The sequence below is a fragment of the Prinia subflava genome, chromosome 2 (assembly GCF_021018805.1).
Source record: "Prinia subflava isolate CZ2003 ecotype Zambia chromosome 2, Cam_Psub_1.2, whole genome shotgun sequence".
Taxonomy (NCBI): Eukaryota; Metazoa; Chordata; class Aves; order Passeriformes; family Cisticolidae; genus Prinia; species Prinia subflava.
The window spans coordinates 41,282,445-41,304,844 of NC_086248.1; the positions used below are offsets into that span (position 1 = coordinate 41,282,445).

Here is a 22,400-nt window from a genome sequence, read left to right on the forward strand (position 1 = left end):
CAGTTTTAGTGCCTTGGCCATTACAGTCACCTGGTTTAAATACAAACATAAAAATTTGGAATGAATTAAACAAATGGTAGCTGAGAAAGCCCATACATGAACAAAGAAGAACTGCAGAAACGTATTGTGGACACCTGGAAAAGCCTGTCTCCTATTTGCAAGAAATATATAAACAATGTTCCAGGGAGACAAGTCTCTAATAAAAACTAATAGTGAACAAACAGAATACTGCACTGAGTAGTTCAAGAGGAATCTTTTTTTTTTTTTTCCTTTGAGACATATGCTTCCCAAGCATTTTGATTTATTAAAACAATTCATCTATATATTTACATTGCTAATCAAATCGTGGGAATGATGGTAGGCTTTCCAGTCTTAGGAAAAAGCACATTGCAGATTGAATAGAAAAACAGGTCCCAGTTCTGTGCACTACTAAGCAAGTGGCAAAAGTTTCTATTAATGCAGAGAAATATAAAGGAAATGCACTAGGTCAAATTTGTTGCTATTATTTACAACTATTTAAGAAAAAAACCCCAAACTTTATCTAGGTAAAGTCACTAACCTTATCTTTAGTATTTAAGTTGGATGACTAAGCTTACTCATATAACTAATTACACTAATGATATGAGGAAGGGTAACTTTCCCAGGGTATTCCAGGTCCTATCTACTCCATCACACACTTGAGAGATACAAGAGAACAAGTATCTACCTATATCAAGTATCTGCCTAAGGGGAGAACTGTGTGTCAAATGGGTCTGTTTGAGAGAAACATTCGAGAAAGGGAGGCCTGTGGGGATGGAAGTACAGTTTGTGGATTCTCCCATTGACAAGGAAAGGACAGAAGTGAGACCTGATATACCAGAGACAGGACAGTAAGAGGATTTCTATCAAAAGTGACAAAAATATATAACTGTAACTGTCCACAAATATGGGGAGAGCATTTTCACATGAAACACAAAATTCCCAAAGCCCATTTGCCATATGCCAAAGGCATATGCCAGGAAGGACATATGCCAGGATGCTTTTGAAGTCTAGGCCATCACACATAAAGATAGCACCTTTCTTATACCATCATTTCAAATCTGGTAGTATACAAAGCTATGAATAGTAATAATAATGACTTAAAGATTAGGTGTGTAAATACAATTAATGATTAATTTACTCTAATTGCATTTATCACATTGTTTGGTAAAACATTTGTTAATATGGCAGTTATTTGTAAAATCATCTTTCAAATAAATTGCATTCAATTTGTGTTTCTGATCAGCCAGTTACATAATGTAACATGAGGTCAGCTGGAACTGTATCAAATACATGCTATATCATTAGGACAGAGATTAGTCACAATTATGTACCTAATCCATGTTATCTGTATATGACACCACTATTGCTATTCTTTTGAATGCTAAAGGACAACAAAATGTATACAGGAAAATTCTCTACCTTTCTCTGGGGACAAATTATTATATTTGCTCATGCTCAGAAAGTCAAAGGATTTGGACTTTGCATTAACCATTTATTTAAAGGAAAGTTGTTTGCAATCTAAATATAAACTTAACTTCAGCACTTTCCTTCTCTATTAAGTGACTCATACTCGAGTCCATTTGTGTGATAAACATGCACAGCTAATAATCAATGATATGGTGACTGTGTGTACAGAACAAATAAGAGAAGAAACAAATATTCCATGTCTGTACTCACATATGCAAAGCAGAATACAATCAAGACCAAATACATGTTCTTTAAGGACAGAGTACTTAAAGGTCATTTATATTAATTTTTGGTACACTGCTATTACACAAAAAATAAATCACCTTTCTTCTTGCTGCTGAAATGCCATTGCCACCGTGCTTTGTTATGTCAGCGTATATATTTACTACAAACATTGTTCTCAAGCCTGGCATTCATGTTCTCAAAACTTGGGATTTATGGGAAATTAAAATCACCTCTTTTTAATTTTCTTAACTGGGGTGTGCATTTTGCATAAACTCTTTCTCATTCTTTTATTTTCTCTTTCATCATCACTCTTAGCCAGGGGAGCTGGAAAGGTGCAAGGTTCTTTCTGCCCAGCCTGCACTGAAACTGTTCCAGACCATTTTGGCTCTTATGACACCCAGAATCTGTTCTAAAACAGAGAACTCAGGTTCCTCTCAATAGGAGAAAAAGTTTCTTATCCCATGATCAAACAAAAAACCCCTGGGGTTTCACCTGAGTGAAGAATTGCTATGTGAGAAGTCCTGGGATTTAGCAGGTCAAAAACCTGCACTACATCTTCCAAAACTTATGACCCCTTTTGTGATTTGCCCTCCAAAAAGACCAAAATTTCCCATACTCAAATGATTTTCGGCAGGAGTTATCCCTCCTTTCAGGTTCTACCCTGCAACCCCCAATGTGCAGGACTATGATTCTGTTATTTCAAAGCACAAAAGCACTAATTTGCACCTCTTTTTCTTTCTCCTCATCTTAAACACGCAAGAGTCAGTATGAAAAGGGTTGCAATTCTTTTTTGTAAGCACGTTTTTCTCTGCTCGGTTTGTAACAAACCTGGCTGCAGTGGGTACACCTACACCTGCCCCTCTGCCAGGAGCTGCACCAGGGGCTCTGCCACACACCCACTGCCAGGTGGGAAAAGTATAGGAGGGCACACACATGCTGCTCATCTCAGCCTCTCTTGGTTTGCTGGAAAAATCCAGTGTCACCCCTAAAGAACAGCAGTTTTTATGAGATTTATACAGGCATAAAATATACTAAACACTTGCAGATTTTGAGTGCTACAGGACCTCTGCCCACCCCTCCTGCAGTAGAGCCTACCTCATACCAGAGGAAAACCGCAAGTCTCTGTAACCTTACATTTCTTCTATATTTTGCCCATCTACCTTCCTTGTTTGAGTGGCAACATGCTGACTCTGAATAGCTCATTAATAAGCTAATTAAGCCTGCTCTAGGCAGGAGCTCAGCATCCCCAAGCCAACTCCATGAACCTTTTCCTAACAGTTCCCTCCACCTCAGGTTATCCACTTTAGAGGCTGATTCATCTCAGTTTTTTTAAAACCAGACCTTTCTCTGCTTACAGTCACCTGGCAAATGCCGGGGCCTGTTCTTCCCACATATTTTCTGAATGGCCAGACAGCCCGAGAAAAATAATGATAATAATGATAATAGTGACAACGATGATAATAATGATGATGATGATGATGATAATAACAATAATCTAATTATTCAGTGGAAGTTACACCCATCTCTTGCAGGGCAGTAATTTCAGCAGTGGCAGCCCTGTTGCAGAAACAAGCAGAATGTGATCTCTTCTGCAGTGCCCTAATGAAGAGCCAGCCAGGCTGGAAGAGACCTCCAGGACCGGAGCATCTCAAAACTAGAGTTTTATGCAGTGGCATTGCTGCAACTAGCGCTGAACCTCCCAACTTTCAGCATTTCTTTTTTAGCCAGCCTGGCTCCCCCTCTGCCCTCCCACCGTCCTTTATACTTGAGGCAATTAATCCAAAGAGTGCAAGGGGGGACTTGGAGACTTACACCAAGGCATAATGAAGTTGCCCTGTGGTATAACTTCATTCTCTGAGGGAAATCTTGAAAGCACAGCTATAGTCCTCCTACATATCAATTTGGCTGCAAACAGGTTCTGAAAGTCCATATACATGCACTAAAGCATAAAAACTCTGTCTCCAAAGATAAATGAGGTGAGGAGGAGTCCTCCTGTTAGAGTACCGCTCTTGAGGGGAAAATCGTCTTCCCTGCAGCGCCGTTTTGGGAGGCGGGCAGGAGTGTTGAGTCCAGCTCGCAGACGGCCGGGGATTGTGCCGGGGCTGCGAGGGCGCGGCGGCCCGCGAACAGACTGCCCGCCCCGGCCCGGGACAGCCGGGGGCTGGCAGGACACGGGCACCGGGGACACCGGTCATGCTGGGCACAGCTCTGGCTGCTCTGTCTGACCGGCCCCCACAGGGTACCAGGGCACTCCCTGCTCGCCGTGCCAGCCTGAAATACTCGTGTCATGGCAAGCGAGGGACCGATCCTGCCAGATACCCAGCTGTGCTTTCAGCAGTTCCGATGGGGTGCTTCCTTTCGACTCGGATCATTTGAGGTAGAATTCTGTGAGTGATTTTCACGCTTTGGGGATTAAAGCAGAGGGAAACAACCGATAATCTCAAATGATGGTAGAAAACCGTAACTTTTCTGGGGCTAAAACCACTCCAACATGCTAGCTGCCTTCGGGTTCCTTGTTTCTTAGCGTTACAATGCACAAACTTCTGTCTTTGCATTTGACCCAGAGCAGGTGCTTGACTTAACTGGGAAGCATAAACCATGAAAAATACAGACAGGGACTGGTATAGGGGAAATGGACATAAAAATGTGCAGAATTGCTAGAGCAGAAGAGATAACGTCTCTGCTGATACCCATCCTTGCTGAGGAAATGACAGAGTATTGCACCCCACACCAAATAAAATAAAATAAAACAAAATAAAATAAATTTTCTTTAAAGGGCAATCGCAGTTCACTCACTACAGCAGAGTGCTGACCAAAATTTCTATCGTGCAGGCGCAATGACCCATCTTAGAGCACGACGCCCATTATCACCTCACATACCAAAGGGATTACGCCCCAGGAGTGCAGGCGCCGTGACCTGCAGCTCCCTTCCCACTCCACCAGCAGCCCCTCTACACATGACCAGAGCCGTGGCCTCCGTGTGAGCCACTTCATTTTGGGAGGCACTCCTTAAATTGGACCACCAAACAACTCGCCACCTGTGCATGCACCAAAGCCGAGATGGCAAGATTATGATGCTGACATAGGTACAGTCTTAGGAAAGGGGAGGCTTGTGCCTCTCAGACGCTTCCAACACCTACGTTTGTCTCCAGGGAAAAAAAAAAAAAAAAAAAAAAAAAAAAAAAAAAAAAAAAAAAAAAAAAAAAAAAAAGCAGAACAGAGGAATGTCCACATATCCAGTCCCAAGGATCAACGAAGAACCACCAGCCTGACTGGTCCTATGATGCTAGTGAAGCATCAGTGCTGCCGGCAACAGCTACTGCCGTGTCCAGAACGGATAATAATAACTACCACAAAATCACTTAAAAATACTCCAGCTGAGCTTCCCTTCCCTCACTGGGCCTCCTGGGCCTCTGCGTTTCAGTACAAGCAGCATAGCTAGGGCACAACCCAGCCATTCCAAAACGCAGGGAAGATGTATTGAGATATATGGTATCTCAGCACTTACAGTGATTTTTTTTTCTTTTTTTTCTTTTTTTTTTTTTTTTAAGTTCAACTGACCCTTCTGGTCACCAACTTTTTTCGTGGTTCACTCTAAGGATCGCGCTCCAAGAACAAAAAAGAAATCTCTGAGCTTTGATAGAGACTCTGGATGAAATTAAGAACTTCAAACCCCAGATTTTTGAAAAGAAAAACAGATGTCCTGTTTGTTGAGTATAAATAACTCCGTACGTGGAAGCCTTTTCTTTTACGCTGCATTAAATTTTATTTAATGCTGGGCGCATTAAAAAAAAAAAAAAAAAAAAAAAAAAAAAAAAAAAAAAAAAAAAGGCGGGCGGCAAAATATGTGGGTGACAAACCTCTAAATCTTTTCGTCTCTCGAAAGAGAAAGAAACAGGCAGACGGGAAACCCTTCATCTGGATGAAAGCGCTCAATGTGTTTCTTAGCAGACCTGGCGGGCCTGCCCTGGTCAGTGCGGCGGGAGGGAGGAGCGGCCCCGGGGCAGAGCGGGTCGCACCCGCAGGTGCCCGCCCGGCCCCCGGTCCCTCCCGGCCCCCGGTCCCTCCCGATCCCGGAGCGGCCTCCGGTCCCTCCCGGTCCCGGAGCGGCCCCAGGCTGACTTACGTGAGCACGTAGTTGACGCTGACGATGCAGTGCGGGCGGGAGGAGCGGCTGTTGTGCACGATGGTGGCGTAGCTCTGCACCCACACCCAGCCGCCGTGCTTGGCCAAGAAGCGGTAGTACTTGGTGGTCACCTGCCCTTTCACCAGCACTGCGGGGACAAAGCGGGGACAGCCTCAGCGCGGCTCCCGCCTCCGGTTCGATCAGCCCCGGGAAGGGGCGCACACTCCCCCCAGAGCTCTGTGGGCCACCAGAGGGGTGAGGAACCTGTTGGCGGCACATGGGGAAGCGGCGGGGACAAGGGTGGTGGAACCCCCAGGCTCATTTCAGTACCTGAGATCGTTATCAAAGGCTAATAGGGGAGATTGGCAGGGCCGGGGCGTGTGTGTGTGTGTGTGTGTGATCGGCTTCGGCAACCGAACCCCACACACCCCCATCCTGCAGCATCATCATCGAGATTTTGTTCTATAAATCTGTCTTTGGGTTTTATCTCTTCTCGTTACATTCTCTGCAAGGAAACTTACCGGAAATTAATATCCTTTTATTCATCTATCCGTGTATTAGTGTCATCATGGTATCAAACCAGAATAAAGTACATCTCGCCGAATCAGGCTGACTACTGCAGTCGAAATTAGATACACAGATATTTGTGAGACTTGGTGGAAGTGAAACAAAAGTATTTGAATTTCACTGGCATGGGTTTTTGGAGCAGGAAAAAAGGGTTTTCCTAGCCAGAATTTGAAGAGACAAGAGCGCCTGAAATTTGTCCAGGGCAGTTCTTGTCCTACAACCAAAAGAAGAGGATGGAAAAATAGCAATTCATTGCTGATCCCCTCCCTTTGCTGCCTGAGTCCAGTTCAGAGTTCAGTCTCTATCTAACCTTGTTTCACTAAAACCTGAAGAAGATTTTGCTTATTCTGCCCTCCAGAGAGCTGGCTTTTCCGACCTAGGGGTAAATCCAAGCAACCCCAAAGTCCCTCTGCAAAGGCAGAAGATGGGGGGCAGGGTTTTAAACAAGAAGACCCCCTCCTTACACAAGTGATGTGCACAACGCAGGTGAAAGGTGTCACAGCCATGGACGTGGTGATAAAGGGTCTTCTCTATCAAGTCCTGGGGCTCGTAACCTGTTAGCTCAGCTACCCTGCAAGAGACATAAACATAAAGAGACATAAAGAGCAAATATAAGTGGGTGAGAGGACAGGAGACGAGACCTGGGGAAGAAGGGATGGGCTAGGGGAATAGATTTTGAAATAACCCCAGGTGTACCTGGAATCTAAGAATATGAGCTTCATGTCTAGGCTGGCCCGAAACATGAACATATTGCTGTGGAGCTTGATCTCTGTCACGGCGCTGGGCGGCAGCGAGTGGCCCACGGCGACCAAGCCAACATTTTGGTAGCAGCCGTCGAAGGGGGACATATCCAGGCTGTACTGGCGGATCTTCAGGTACCCGCTGCAGTGAATGACCTGCCAGAGACACAGGAAGGCTTGGCGGCTACCCAGCAGGGGGGAATGGTGTGCTGAGACAGGCATCCCTCCCCACGAAGAGGGCCCTGACAATACCCCCATGCCCCTGCCGGTGCTGCTGCCGGGCCCGCGGGAGCCGCTGACCTGCGTCCCTGCCCTGGTAAAGCGGCAGGGTCTGGGAGTTTTCTGCGGCTCTATCGGGATTGAGGGTTTTTTCCCCGTACTAGAGTTCAGCGTCGATCCAAGCCCCATTAGACTCAACGAGATTTTTTTTCCCCCACTGGTTTAAGTGTTTTTTGGCACACCTCCTTACTGCGCTTTTATCATTCTGAAAAGGAAAGACGCGGAACTGCCAATCCAGTTACGGCTTTGTAATGAAGAGTATATGCGCATGAGAAAGGGTTTACACGTGTGCATGTGTCACATGTGTATGATACGCCTGTTATATAGATGGAGAAGGAACAATCCATCGCCAAAAAGCACTAGTGATTTAAGTGTATCTCCTAAAAGTATCCTTGCAGACGACTGCTGTCTACTTCCAGTCTCACTTCTCTATTATTAAGATGTTTCCTCTTGGAGTTCAGCAGGTGTTCTTGGTCTACGGTTCATCGTGACACAACATCTCGGGTTATGGGCACAACGCTCTCCTCGGCGCTGTGTGGCTGGCAGCAAGCAGCGAGGAGGTAGGAGAGAGGGCAGGGCTCTCCTTACCCAGGAGCCCCGAGAGTGTGAAGAACCTGGGCAAAACCCTTGACCGGGAGAGCTACCTCTGCAGCTGACGAATTACTTGATAAAGAAATCAATTAACATAGGGCTCCCTTGCATCACCTGAAAGGTGTCACAGGGCACCTCAGTGGTTGTGCGAGGTTCAGTTCAAATTGTAAAAAAAAAAAAGCTTACAAACAAACATCAAGGGGAGCTCGATTGCTTGGTTTTGGTTTTGTGGTTTGAGCTCTTCAACCTGAAACTCTGAGATAAATGAACCTCATGAAAGAGTCCTGGGCTGGGAAAACCCCCGCGAGAAGAAGTCTCACCCCCTCTTGTCTCCCCATTTTCACAGCCTTCCCGGCACGGGAACACGGGAGGGCTGGTGCGAGAGCGGGGAATAGGGAATCTGGCCATCGGCACGCACCTTGTAGCCCCCGCAGGTGAGGCCCGCGTTCCTCTTAGCCAGGACACACTTCATCCTCAGGAAAAAGGATCTCTCGATCTCGTACTCTGGGAAGGGGGAAAGGCAGAGGTGGATGAGCCGCAGGCTCCGCTGGCTCTGCGCGGTGCCCTACGCGACCGCTGTGCCAGGCGGGGCGGGGGCCGTGTATTTACCCTGCACGAAGTGCGAGTGGTAAGGCTGGTGCGCCGTCAGCACCGCCGTCATCTCGTCATGGTCGGCGGGGTGGATGTACTCGTAAATGCTATTGCCGGTCAGCTCTACCTGTGAGAGAGGAGGAGGAGGAGGAAGGGGGCTCATCGCCGGCACCGTGCACCCTCTCCTGTCAGTCGCGGGGGCGGTGCAGGCAAGCACCAGGGCCAGCAGACCCCCAGCGTACCTGCGACAAGCCCAGGTGCACCGAGGCAGTCTCCGAGATGTACATGATCTTGCCATCCGGAGCCACAACAAATATGAAACCGTCCAGCGTCTGCAGAAAAGGATTGGGAATGTAAATAAATCAATAGATAGATCCAATAAATACGGGTCCCTCTGATTTATATTAGCAAACAGGCGTCGATACTCAGACTCTGATTATTCAAGAAGTTGGAAGGAAATGGGCAAATCTTGGACAAGAATCCCTCTAAAGCTCCTGGACCCCTGAGATACAACCCACTTCTCAGAGGGGCAGAGCTCAAAAGTAATGCAAAGATAGCATAGATAGCCAGACTTCGGAGTGTCTAAGAAGAAGTCCTGGCTGCTTGGTGATTAATATGTGGGTCCCAGAAATCCCGAGTTCTTCTATCCTATTTCAAATGTCATGGAGGCTTCGGTGATTGTGTATTTTACAAGGAGAATTTAAACTATCAAAGAGAATCTAAAACTCTCCACAACGTAAATAAGACAATTTGTCAAGTACATTTCAGCAGACACAGATGGGACTTCTGGGTGTACCAGGAGCAGAATAGGCTCTCCAAAGGCCACACGATTCCATCAGAAAGACGTGGTGATGGCCATCGATAATATTCTTTGGTACGTCAGATCGCTGTGAGTTTTCAGACCTGTCCTCCCTGATTTATGTCTCTGCTAATGTGGGTGCCCGCTGAGCCCTTCTGTCCCGGACAGCCTTCCCTAACCTGTAGCTAGAGCCTCTCCCTGCCCCACCACTCTGAGCTTCGGAGCATCGATGATATGTGTCACCTGGTTAATAAACTGGGGGAAAGTCGTGCTCCTATATCTCTGGCACCCTGGGACACACGGTGAATCCCTCGCTGTGGACACAGTGTTAGGTGATTCTGAGGCAAAGGACTCAGAAGGGCCAAGGCACGGCCCAAATAAAACCACGTGACATTGAATCACAGTGATTCGCATTTCTGGAGTGGTTCTCCACCTGCCTACTTTTCTATTAAACACTTGAACAGTTAAAAATTAGTCAAGGTGGCAATTGAAAGCTCAGAAGAGGGAATTATTTCTTTAATCATTAATACCATATGCCTGTTGTTTCCAGACCAGTACCTGCAAAAGATGGGATCCCAGTTCCCGTCCAACATTATCCAGTGGGCTGGTTCGGCTGGAGTGGCCCCAGGCTTCTCCAAGTCCTGTTATTTAAGACAAACAAAAAAGAAAAGTAGAAAAGTAAGGCCAGGAGATGAAAAATTGACTCCTGTGGGCCTGATGGGGCGGGGGGGGGGGGGGGCGGGGGGGAACATTTTTTCCTTGTATACACTCTAAAACATGTATACATAAAATTTTTGGAAAACCTCCAGATAAAAGCTTCTTCTGTGCAATCTTTTTTCAACATCTAATTCCTCAGAGAGAAAAAAATGCATGGATACTTATTTTGAGTTAAAGGTGAAGGTAATTTTTAAGACCTAAGTGAAACAGCATGCCAGATCAAAGTGCTTTTCAGTGCTGTTTTTGGCTACTGGGAACTGTCCCCGTTGAACTTCAGGAAAAGCATCCCAACCTCAGGATTTCTCAGACAAATCACTGTCCAGCGACACGGACCGCCCTCCCTCCTGCCCCACGAAGTCTGTCTCCAGGATTCATCTGTATCCCTTCCATCTCTCCTCCTGCTGCTCCGGTGGGTGGGATGGTTCCCGCTGCAGGGAGGGGTGATGTGCCTCCATAGAGCCCCTTCCAGAAATTAATCTTTCCGGATTTGTCTAATGTTTTACACACGTCTTGTTTTCTCCTATGCAAAGTGAGTAGTAAGGAAAGCCACGTGGAAGTTACTTCACCTGAGTAAAGCTATTCATGGACGATGCCTTTTCACGGCGTTGCTGAAATAATTTAAACGGGTCAATTAAAACCTTTGATGCTTGTGGCATGAAATAAGTCTCACTTCGACACGCACAGGCAGTAAGACAGAGCAAAACGGAAGGGAATCCTACAAATCCTGATCGATGGCTGGGATGGCAGGTCGCAAGGGGACCCGAGCCGGCGGGGTGTGCTCACCCCCGCAGTGCGGGTTCGGGAAAGGCAAGACCTCGTTTTCCAGTTATTTCGAGACAAACAGACGAGGTGCTGACAGCAAGCAGCCTCGCTATTGACCGGCCTCACCCAGGTGAGGTCCGCACAAAGCTAGCGGGGCATCCCAGCGCGGCCCCTGCGCGCTCTCCGCACAGCCGGAGCGGTGCGCCCTCCTCGTCCCCGCCTTTCGCTTCCTTCTCTCCCCGCCCTCCTCCACCTCTTCCCAACAGCTTGTATCTTCACCACTCCTACACTTTTCTTCGTCCTCCTTAACTTCACAGCCCTACAGAGGCGGGAGGCTCTGTCTGGCCCGTTCCTCACCCTGCAGCCTCAGCATGTAGCAGGCCGCCAGTCAGAAATAGGCTCCTTCCCATTAATTCCTCCACGCCAGTTAACGGGGAGCCAGCCGCCAGGATGGAGGATCACCTCCGCCCCCTGTATTCAGGAAGGAGCTGGCAAATCTTACACAGCTTCCAGCGAAAGAGAGAAAAGCCCACGGTATATTCGTTTTTCCCGAGCTCGGGAGGTTTCTCTGCTGGGGAGCCAGGATGGCCCCTTAGCGCTGAGGAGGCTCCTTGCCACGTCCGCCCCCCCGGAGGGAAATCTGAGTGACAGGTTTCCTAATTCAAGACCAAATCTGCACTGCTCGCCTATGATTTAAGTTGCTTATTAATCTAAGTTTACGGCTCTAATTATTCTTCTCCTAAAAGGGAAAATAACCCGACCTCAGCGGGTTAATGAACAGCTCACGGGCATTGCAGGTTAACCTCCCTCGGGAAGGCGGCTCTTCACGGCGCGCTGAGCTCCTCTGCATGTTTCAGGTGGAAACCCCGCGCTGCTGGGCTCTGTCTGTTCATGGTTTATAATTAAACGTTTTCGCTTGTCTACCTGAACCGGCTTTTTGAAATTCTGTCACATGAGACGACCCTTTGTGTTGCCCAGATGTTTTCAGCACTTTCAAGTCGGAGACTATTTCTAATCTTTGCCAATCCCAGCCTCTCCCAAATCGACGGCCTCTCCTGATGCCCCTTAAATACGGTTTTTAAAGATTATAAGAGAAAGCCCCCTCCACTAATTTTCCCTCCCCCCTCACTCCCCCGTCTATTCGCTTTAACATCCAATTTCCTTTTATCAAGGGGGCAAACTGTTATTTCTTGCACTTGACCTACCGCAGAAAATTCTGCAAATCCTTTGATTGTCTATTTAAAACAAAACAAGGAAATCAGCTCTCCCTTTTGCTCCAGGATTACGCTTGGAAACAAGATCTAAAGATTTTCTTGTAATTTGGAGAGCCAACAGCATAATAGCTTCGGAATAGAAACAAGCAGCTTTGTGAGGAGAAGGATAACTAAATCGTTTTTAGGCAAAGGATTTTCCCAGCTAAAGTGGCCGAAGACAAAGCAAAACATAATCTATTTTGGAAGATTTCCAAGTTATGCCACATTAACCTTAGCAGATAAAATTTGCTTTCTTCCCCGCGGCCCCTCCCCCACCGCGGTCTGGTTTATCATATTTACATAAGTAGCCTTAGAAGGGATGTATCTATTATGGATCTAAGGAGCTAGCGAGCTCACATTTCATTTGGAAATAGAGGGGAAGTTTTACTGTTGCTTAATACTTGATGCATTGTAGAACCATTTCCATTTAAATACCCCCGACCCACGGATTACCTCCACGGACTGGCTGCATGGGTTTTGTAATTTCCTGAAAATGAGATTTCGATTTATAAAACAAGAAACCAATTAGTAACCAAATGAGGCGAAGTAGATCCACTAAAATTGACCTAATCCCACAGGCACCATTTAGGTCAGTTCTTGGCGAATGAATGATGAGCAACCGTCTAACATAAGCTCAAGGCATCACCCAGCTGTGTTATTCAAGCAGAAGAAGAAAATTTTAAAAAATGGATCGAGCTTTTATTTCAGAATGAATTGGATACTCTTGTCAAAATATAGATTATACGCTCCTGCCTAACAAACTCTTCCTCCTATCTAACGAGGAACCTCCTATCTTCACTCGAGGAACTTTTTTTCCTGAGAAGATAAACTATTTGTGCCACGAGAAATTGTCTGCTGTTGTGAGAGGGGAAGAGAAAGGGAGGGAAAAGGAAATAAGTGAAAAGAAATCTTAAAAAAAACAAACAAAACAAACAAACAAACAAACAAACAAACAAACAAACAAACAAACAAACAAACCCCAAAACCCTTTAAAAGGAGAAGAGGAGTATTTTATCCAGCCTATCGCTCACTGTTACCCAACAGCCTTCACCTATATTGCGCGGAACCTGCTCGGAGCGAGCGTGCTGACTCATCATTTCTCTCTCCAGTCTCCAATGGAAAGCCGCCGTGCTTTCCACATCAAAAAGCATGCCTATCGGTTTCATGGTCTCGGTACACCGGCGGGGCCCTGTGAAATGCCTTCTCCCGCCCGGCCGTGCCCACCGCCTGCACGGAGAGAGCGGCTCGGCAGCGCCAGCCTGTCCCCCCGGCCGGGCGCACGGCCAGACCTGCCGCGCTGCGCTGCCCCGCTCCTGCCCTTCCTTCTCTCATCTTTTGATTGATGCGAGCCTTGATGTCGACAGCCAATGGAACCGAGGGCTGGGTGGGCACCGTCCCTATCCAGTGGCGATATTGTTTCAAGAAGCTTCTCTGTCCCACGTAAGGGGGAAGAGATTCCTGAATCGTTTCTAATTTGATCTAGGCAAAGACGGAGGAAAGCAGACGCAGGGAAATGAGATTCCGAGAAGCCAGGGCAGCTCCTTGGCCCTGGTTGGTCTCGGGGTTACTTGTCCCTCTGTGAGCATCTGCAGCGCAGAGCCCATCTCGACCCCGTCCTTTGTCTGACGATAGCAAAGCGGGGCGGGGGTGGCGGTGGGGGTAGGGTGGCCAGAAGATGCAAGCCCTTATCTACTTTGCGCTGATTTGCCGGCTTTTAAAAGCAGTTACGGCGATTTCCCCAGCGGACTCTCCATCACGAAACCTCAGCGCAATCCAGAATCCCTGTAGCGGGAGACTTGACGCCCCCGTTTAAAATCACATGGAGGAGAGCCCATTGAGCTCCAGACCCGCTGCTTTGGGGGCCAGACCCTGAGGCCAGCTCCCTCCGGGGCCGGGGAACCCTTGGGCACCCATCCGGGGGCTTGCTCCTGTCTGGCGCACCGCCCCGCACGGCAGGGCGAGGCCCTGGGAGGCTGGCTTGGAGACGAAGCCCCGTAGGCAGGGAATTCTTTCCTGTTGCTGTGGATGGGCCGAGGGAGAGGATGCGGGGCTCTCCCAAAGGCAGCCCGCTGCTGTGGGACAAGGCTGGGAGCCTGCCCGAGGCGGCAACCACAGCGAGTCTTCCTAAGTCGGGTCCCAGCAGGTCCATCGAGTGTTTCTCTTCCAGGAGTTCCTCAGAATTCCCTCTCCGGGCAGCGGCCCCCGCCGCCGCTTTCCCAGATCTCCCCGCCGCCTCCCGGGGGCCGCGGCCCGGGGACGTCTCCGTTTGCTTTGGTTTCGCTGCGTTTTCTTTGCCCTTTCAAGAGCCGCTCTATGGTTATTAAAAAAGGAGGAGCAGCAGCTCTCTCCTTGCCCGCCGGCGCCGAGGGGATGCTGACCCCAGGGAGGGCGCGGGGAGCGGGACCCCGGTCACCTCCGCCCGGGGGCTCGTCCCTTCTCCGCGGCACCGGGGAGCGCCGGGCCCCGCGAGCCGCTCTGGCCCTGCTGGGCAGGCCGAGGGTCGGCCCGGGCACGGGCACCGGCTGCGTTCAACCTGCCCAGCAAAGCCTCTCCACAGCGACGATGAGAATGTCACCTTCGTGAGCGGCTCTTCAAGCAGCCTCCCTGCTCCCCACTGCCCCTCGCCGGCGGTGCTGCCGCCTTAACACCGAGGGACAAGGGGGGCACCGGAGTTGTTTGGGAAGAGGGAGGCAGGACAGCTCAGTCTCCATCTCCCGCTCTCCATTCTCCCTCTCTGTCCGGGGAAAATGACAAACAACAGCTCCGGGAGTCGCGGGAGCAGAAACTGCGCGTTCTAGTCACCGGCAAGCCAAAAGGCAACTGGATGTTGTATCGAAGAATTAGCTTGATTCGATTAACCATTTAATTAAATCGTCTGCCGCCAGCGCTCCGTTCTGCCATTGCCTAACGCCAGACAGAGCTGATTTCCCAGTTAATTTAACAGGCAGTGGTTAATGATAACTCAAAATCTCGGCCAATTGAGGCTTCTGTGAAGGACTGGGTCGCCGTCGGAGGACTCAGACGGAATAGAAAAAGCTATGCTAAAAAAAAAAAAAAAAAAAAAAAAAAAAAGCTGCTCATTTCCACTGCCTGCGGATGCCATTAGCAAGGTTTTGTAAAGATTTATTATCTCTGTAAATCACACGTATTTATTTGAAGCAGAGATAAATTAGTACCCCTCTTTCTTTATAAAAATAATAATAATTTCCTCCCTTTTCCAGGGAGGAAAAGCCCTGTTGACTAAACAAACATCTCTATTTAAAAAATGGCAGTGGAAATAATACCGAGGCTGTTTCACTATAGAAAGAAACACCAGGATTTCGGCACACACGGGGTAGCGGAATTGCGCTTTGAAATGCAAACAAACGGAACCATGTCCAAATTGAAGAGGGGAAAAAAATCAGGGCATTTTCGAGCACCAGCTACTTATTCGTTTATCCATCAGACTCACATTCAAGTTGTCCTCATTTCAAAGAAACAGGGGAAGGAAGGATTTGCAACAACGCACACGCTGTTTCTATGCAAGTTGAAAAATATTCTCCAACGTAAAAACGGTCGTAGGTTTTCAAAGGAAATATGATTTTTTTTCCCCACTCTTCTCATTAAGTATTCCTTCTAAAACATAAATCTGAGGGGTCTTTTTTTCAACCATCCTGCTAGTAGTTTAGTTCTGCTCTTTGCACTTTAAATTCACATCAAAACTGGAATTAAGCAAAGATTCAGCGTGGAGAGTAAACTGCTGCTTAAATGAGAAAAACTTCTGTAAGAAAATAAACATTGAAACCTAATGCTCAATCATTTCCCTTTGCAGCAAGAAAAACAGCATTAAATCACCTATCCACGTGGGAAACGGATTTTTTTTTTCTGTTGATCTCTTCCCCCTTTAAAATAAAACAAGGTTAAGGGTTTCAATATTGAAATGTTAACCATCCTGATTCATCGAAAGTTAGTGTAAACGGAGTCTCTGCTTTTGTCTCGAAAAGCAAATGCGTCTCTGCGCCAAAACGACCCCTTCCCACTTGGACAGACCGCGAACCCTCCTTTTGCATCTCTGGTCACAGATGGAGAATAGGACCTTTAAAATATTCCTAACTAAAAAATAAAAACAAACCCAAACAAAAAAAATATTTATTGTGCCATCTGAGTTTTTTGTTTGGGTTTTATTTTTTTTTCTCCCTTCCCTTCCGGATACTGCCGAAGATCAGTGAATAATTACAGCGCAGTTGTAATAGTGATTGCATCATTTTTGGTGGAAAATTCTTTTAGTCCTTTGACGCCCTGAAGATTTTCCTACCTATATTTTGCGTCCACGTTACTTACCATTAGTGATTTAATGTTAAATTGAAATATTAGTATTTATTTATAATGAACGTTAAATGAGGAATTAATTTATTAAGAAGTCCTGCTTGAAAAAACAAACAAATAACCCTTAAAACTCTTCCTTAATGTCCTCAGAAAATTAGCAGATAGCCACTCTTTCCAAAGTTGTCTATCACTGAAAAGCAGTATAGGTCTTGTACGGTTTCTCCTCCTGGCAAGAAGTGTTTTGGTACTGAAACCATGCAAGAAACCCACCTCTTGCATTTTTCGTCCTTGACAGTTTTAATCTGCTGAAGACCTAATAAAGTGGAATTAGGGGTAGCAAGAACAACCCAGGCTTTTCAATAACTTGTGAGAATTGCACAACCATTACGAGAGAGAGCTCGTAGAAAAATCTCTGCCCGGTTTGTTAAGTTTGTCCAGTGCCACCGCCTTGAATTTAGGTGTCTGGGGCTAAGGAGGAAACCCCACGTGCTTATTTTGTGTGCGTCTCTCCTGGCATTTCACTCCCAGAAAACTCTTGTTTCCAAAACGAACCCGAAATCTACCCACCTTCTTTCTCTATAGGGACCTTTCAGACAGAAAAATATGCAGACAAGCGCACACCGATTCTCTCCGCCCTGTCCCCAGCCCTGCGTGTGCGCGGCGATGAGGAGTGTATATCTTTCTGCGTGATTATTTACAACCAACTCTATGCAAGCGCTCTCGGGGCAGATGGAAATTTGCTCTTGTACGGGGGATGGGGCATATGAGTTACTCTGGAAGTGAAGCTCGCTCTGACGGAGACAACGTTTCTCTATCCTGACTCCTCCAAGATCTCTTTAAATGTGCGACATGACATTCTCTAGCCTCCTGCTACCCATCTCCAGTGTTCGGGCCAACTCATAGGGTCTGTCCTGATGCCTGTATGGCTTTCCTCCCCTGGGAAATACAAACGAAAGGAACCCATTACATCCATCCAACATCCCTACCCTGCCTTCTCCGTTCAGAAAGACTTGTCGTTTCCCTGCGTCATTTCCCTGGCTGCCACTACCTGGTCTCTCTTCCCAGAGAAGCGATGACTTTTTTTTTTTTTTTTTTTTTTTTTTTTTTTTTTTTTTTTCATGGATGGGGCACTGGAAAACCAGAACAGCCCCCTCTTCCTTGCCTCCCTTCACTCATACACAGCCAGACAAGCACAAACACATCCGCAATGGAAGCCCGAGCTGCTCCGCCGCGTTCCCGGAGCCCACGGGGTCCCGGGAAAAATTCCCCGGGCTCGGCTCCGGCACGGCCAGGCACAGGGGCAACGCTGGGAGGCCGCTCGTGTGCGCCTCGGGTTTAATCGCGGCACGGGCCAGCGCAGGGAAACCTGCGGGCCGCGGCCGAGCCGGGCCCCGCTCCCCGCCTCCTCGGAAGTACGTGGGAGGGAGAGGGAACCCGCGTGGGACCGCGGGGAAGCCGCCCGGCTCCACGCCACGACCGCCGCTCTCGGGCCTTTGTGCCGCGCTCGCAGCGCGCCCTGGCGCGACCCTGCGCGGGGATGCGCGGCCCCGGGGATGAGCGGCCCGGGGATGCGGGGACGGCGGTCCTGCGTGGGGCTGCTGCCCGCTCGGGCCGGGCCTCCCGCGGCAGCGCGTCGGAGAGCCGAGCCCTCCCGAGCCTCTCGCTGCCTTTCTTTCTAAGGCGCAGTTCGCCTTTAATGAGGCTGCGAAGGTTCCGCTGCCCCCGAGCCCCGCTCAGCCGCCCCCGCTGCCTCCGCACTCAAATTAGCATCTGCCGCGGCCGGCAGCGGCCCCGGCCCGGCGCGCTGCGCCACACGGTTCCCCAGGGCATTCAGGCATCCTGCGCCGCCACCGAGGGACGGGGATCAGCTATTCTTCTCTTCCCGTGATTACTCACAGCCTACAAGCAACACCATATGCTTCTTCTGATCAAACAACCCGCTACATAGGCACCAGTAATTGACGAGACCTGCTCGAAATCACGCAGAAAGGTAGCCTACTGAGACCGCAGGAGTTGACAAATCATTGCTAATAATCCTTTTAGGAACATCATGGGCATCGGGGTTTGCAATAGCTTTATTTTTATAAAGTATGCTCTGACAGCATAAAGGACAACTCTTTTGAAACAGAGGACTGTCCCGCATAAAGATCTTCAAGGTGGCAGAGCAAATATAAGAGGAAAATGGCTTAATGAAGAATTTAATTATTATTTTTAAAGGTTTCATTTAACCCCTTCTTTGGTTACAAGTGACTCGAAGATACGGAAAGTTGTTTCAAGAAATTATTGTAAAATGCACTGGATTGGAAATTACTGCTGTAGACTGTTGGTATAAACATTAATCCGTAACCTGGGGTGGGAAGGGGAGGATTATCTCCCCCGTCCAAATGACTGCCACATTGCATATTTATTTTAAAAAGTAGAGTTAGTACCAGTAGTCCACAAATCTAACCGGGAAAAAAAAATTAAAACCCCCTCAAACCACCAAATCAGACTAGAGCAAACCAAAACCAGGCCATATACACACTCCTAATTTGTAAAAGATACAGGCCAACTTAGTCGAGATACAGCTACAGAAATCTCATGGGTACCTAGCTGTATTATATTGTTTCTTATGTACACTCACTTTTCAACAAAAGATGCAGCGAATTTTGTATTAGATCAGGAAGGGGGAAAAAAAACCTCTTGATACTTTTTCTTTCATACAGACCACCACTTCATCTACTTGATGTAAATAAAATGTTAGTGAATTTTTAATTTTTTTCCGCCTACAGCTTATAAAATCAATACAGCGAGAATATGGCAAAACTTTGTTCTGACTCTCTTAACTTCGTGTTGTTTATTTTTCTTGGCAGCCGATCTAGAAGACCAAAGACGGTCGCTTTAGATCCAAATTCTATTTAAAAGCAAAGACACTTCAGGACACTTAAGTTCTCTTTTGCTAGACAGGTGGGTTGTTGCTGCCGTGGAAGTCAACGTGAAGTTTACTGTTGCCTGTCGAGGAGAATCATGTCTAGGCTGGGCCACTGTTTTTGCAGCACTGGGTGGTCAGGGGGATTGAATATGTCTGGGTGTAAAACTCCTGCTAAAACTTTCGGAGGTCGATTAACGCCCTCAAACTGCCCTAGTGACCCTCAGAACGAGACACAGCACACTGATGATGCGTTCCAGAGTGCTCCGCTTATTTATTTAGCCTGGGTGTGAGCACGCCTGCACGCGTGTCCTGTACCTGTACACCGCACCTTTCCTCGAGAGCTGAACTAAGGCTTTAGAACTTTGCATAGACTTATGTAAATATTTACCCATATACTAGCTCACCCTCACAGAATGACTATAAATAGGGGCGAATCATGCCCTTTTAGGCCTCCTGTGTGCTTGGTAGGGGATGCACATTTGACTAGGAGACTGGGGCAAAAGAAAAGCCGGTTTTGCTTTAGCAGACAACACAGCAGAGCTCAGTGCCTTCAAGTGTTGACAAAAGCACCATAAGTCTCCAACCAAACTTGTCATAGGAACTAAAGAAAAAGTATTTACAACAGAGGAAAGTGACAGGGGAGGGCACCCTGTCTCCGAGCACACCCCAAAGGACTTTTTTTTTTTTTTTTTTTCGTAAAAGTGATAAATGACATCTGGATCAGAATGAAAATAGAGGCGAATAGGCATTCCCACCTACCTTCTGGAAAAACCACTCTCATTTTTAAATAGCTCGTGGTGAGTCTGATTATGGATGCTTTGTCCAGCTGAGAGGTGATAGCGGAGGGCAGGGGTAGTAATTTAGCCAGTTCATAAAATTCACTGTTTTCTTTCTCCCGTCTAGTCCGGGCAGCATTTTTGGACTTCTCTTTCATCGTGTTTTTTTCCCGCTTCCTTGTTACAATTTAAACTCCAGAGATTCATCCAAAGGTGGAAGGGAAACTCATATGCAATTCATCTCTCCGGAGCATCAGGCGGTGATTCTGAGCGCGGCCATTACTCAGAAAAACCGTTCTGTTGTGTAAATGCAAACAAGTGTTGAAGTGTAGAGTTCTTCTTTGAAAAAAAAAAAAAAAAAAAAAAAGGAAAAAGAAAAAAAAAAAGTATATATACTCTGAAAAGCAGAGTCAATTAGATGGGAAAGGCATTTATCCAATGCAGCTCAGCACTCCAAGAAACAGCATTAAAAAACAAAAACAAACTAGAAGATTGAGGCATCAGACAGCAACCAAACGATGTATTTCTGGGTTTTTTTCCTACTCATGGCGGGCAGCATAGCTCCTCGGAAGAGGGTCATAGTAATCCCGTTTTTTCCCGTGATCCGCTGTCAATCCGAGGGCCGAAACGCACGGCCGCGGGCTGCCTCCCAGGGCGCTGGGTGACTTCCCCGGAGCCTCTCTCTGTGAAGACAACAGCAGTCCTGGAGTGAGGGAGCCAGTACACGGCGCCGCAGCGGAGCCGCGAGAAACAGTAATCAACAACCAGCCTCCGGCGGGTGTAGTATTTTCTCCCACCAGAGGGGAAAGAAGAAAAAAAAAGTGTATTTTCCCATCTAGCGCGCCCGCGGAGAAGCCTGCTCCGCACTCTCCTCCCACAGCCCTCTCATTTCCCAGCCCAGGTGTGCACTGCATGACCGGAACGAAGGCGCAGCGGAGAGCAGCCCCCGGCTCCCGGCGTTAGCGGGTTCGGTGCCGCCGGGGCTGGGGCTGCCGGTCCCCTTCGCGCTCCCTCTGGCCGGCACCGCGGCAGCGGCCAGACCTCCCCGCGCTCCGCGCTGCCAGACCCTCAGCCAGGGATACATTTCCAGTCACGGAATATTTCTGCTTGTTTTCTCCTTTTTTTTTTTTTTTTTTTTTTTTTTTTTCTCTCTTTCTTTCTTTTGAATTTCTTCTCGGCTACTGTCCTCATTCCTCGGCTGGGGTCGGGGATGTCTACCTCAGCTACACCCCAGCCAGGGGAGACCCGCTCTGCCCAGCCCTGCCCCGAGCGGGAATCCACCCAAACATCACATTTTTCCAACCAAGTTTTTTTTTTTTTTTCCTCCTCATTTTCCACCGTGGGGAAGCGACCCACAACCTAGCACAGCACATCACTGCGGTTCTTTGCTGAGGCTGGAAGATTGTGGTGGGTTGTGATCTTCTTTTCACCTACCTTGAATCCCTGAGCCCGGCAGCCTGCAGAGAGCTCTCCTGGGGTGAGGAGCCCAACTCTTTAATTGGCTCATTAATGGCACGGGGAAAAGTTTGCGCCTGTCACTGCTCCTCGCACCGATGGGCAGACAGACATTGGCCGCCTCCCCATCCCCTTTATCAGATCCCAGGCTCTCCGTCTCACATAGCGAGGGGTGGGGTAGGGTGGGGTGGGGGGGCGAGGTTGGTATTAATGAAGAATCCCTAATTTGCGGCTGAGAAATGCCTAATAACTTCTTGATGGCTAAAAGCCTTTTAGCACAACTTCATTTCTCTCCAACTCCCCCCTCGGTCCCCCTCCCTCCCCCCGGCCGAGCCCTCCCTCAGTGCCACTCACGGACCCGCCTCGCATCCCGTTGGCCGCCGCCACCCCGCGCCCGGCCTCCCAGTGGCGGAGGGGGCGGCGGCGTCACGCGGACACATTCCCACCCTTCTCCCGCCTCCCCTCCTTCCCTGTGTCCGCCCTCTGACCCGCAGGCGCGGCCGAGGGCAGCGGGGACACACAGACACCCACGGGCACACGCGGAGCAGCAGGCGCACCTTCCCAGCGCGTACCTGCTGGTTTATTCGGGTTGAGGTGGGCGCGTTTTAGCCACGGCCTCTCCGCTGGGCAGCGGGGGTGAGCGGCCGAGGTCCCGCAGGACTGCGGGTGCTGAGGATGGCCGCAGTTTTCCACAGCCCGGCACATTTCCCCACCTCCACACCCACCGAGAGAGCGGTCTCGCTCCGGAGAAATAAGCTGCCGTCACGTCCCCTGCTGCTCTCCTCCCTGACACCCCCAACTTCAACCATGTACAG

The 22,400-nt window shown here is 48.4% G+C and overlaps 1 protein-coding gene across 1 annotated transcript in view; it reads right to left on the bottom strand.

Annotated features, from left to right (window-relative positions):
- Window positions 1–21,762, bottom strand: part of SIM1 (SIM bHLH transcription factor 1) — a 46,581-nt gene extending 24,819 nt beyond the window's left edge. Inside the window, exons 1-8 of the mRNA XM_063389710.1 lie at window positions 20,114–21,762; window positions 9,965–10,047; window positions 8,850–8,939; window positions 8,626–8,734; window positions 8,435–8,520; window positions 7,103–7,302; window positions 6,871–6,977; window positions 5,840–5,987 (exon numbers count right to left, since the gene is read on the bottom strand). Coding sequence (XP_063245780.1) covers window positions 5,840–5,987; window positions 6,871–6,977; window positions 7,103–7,302; window positions 8,435–8,520; window positions 8,626–8,734; window positions 8,850–8,939; window positions 9,965–10,047; window positions 20,114–20,288 — 998 coding nt within the window. The 5' untranslated portion in view covers window positions 20,289–21,762. The remainder of the gene's footprint in view (window positions 1–5,839; window positions 5,988–6,870; window positions 6,978–7,102; window positions 7,303–8,434; window positions 8,521–8,625; window positions 8,735–8,849; window positions 8,940–9,964; window positions 10,048–20,113) is intronic.
- Between the last annotated feature and the right edge of the window lie 638 nt (window positions 21,763–22,400).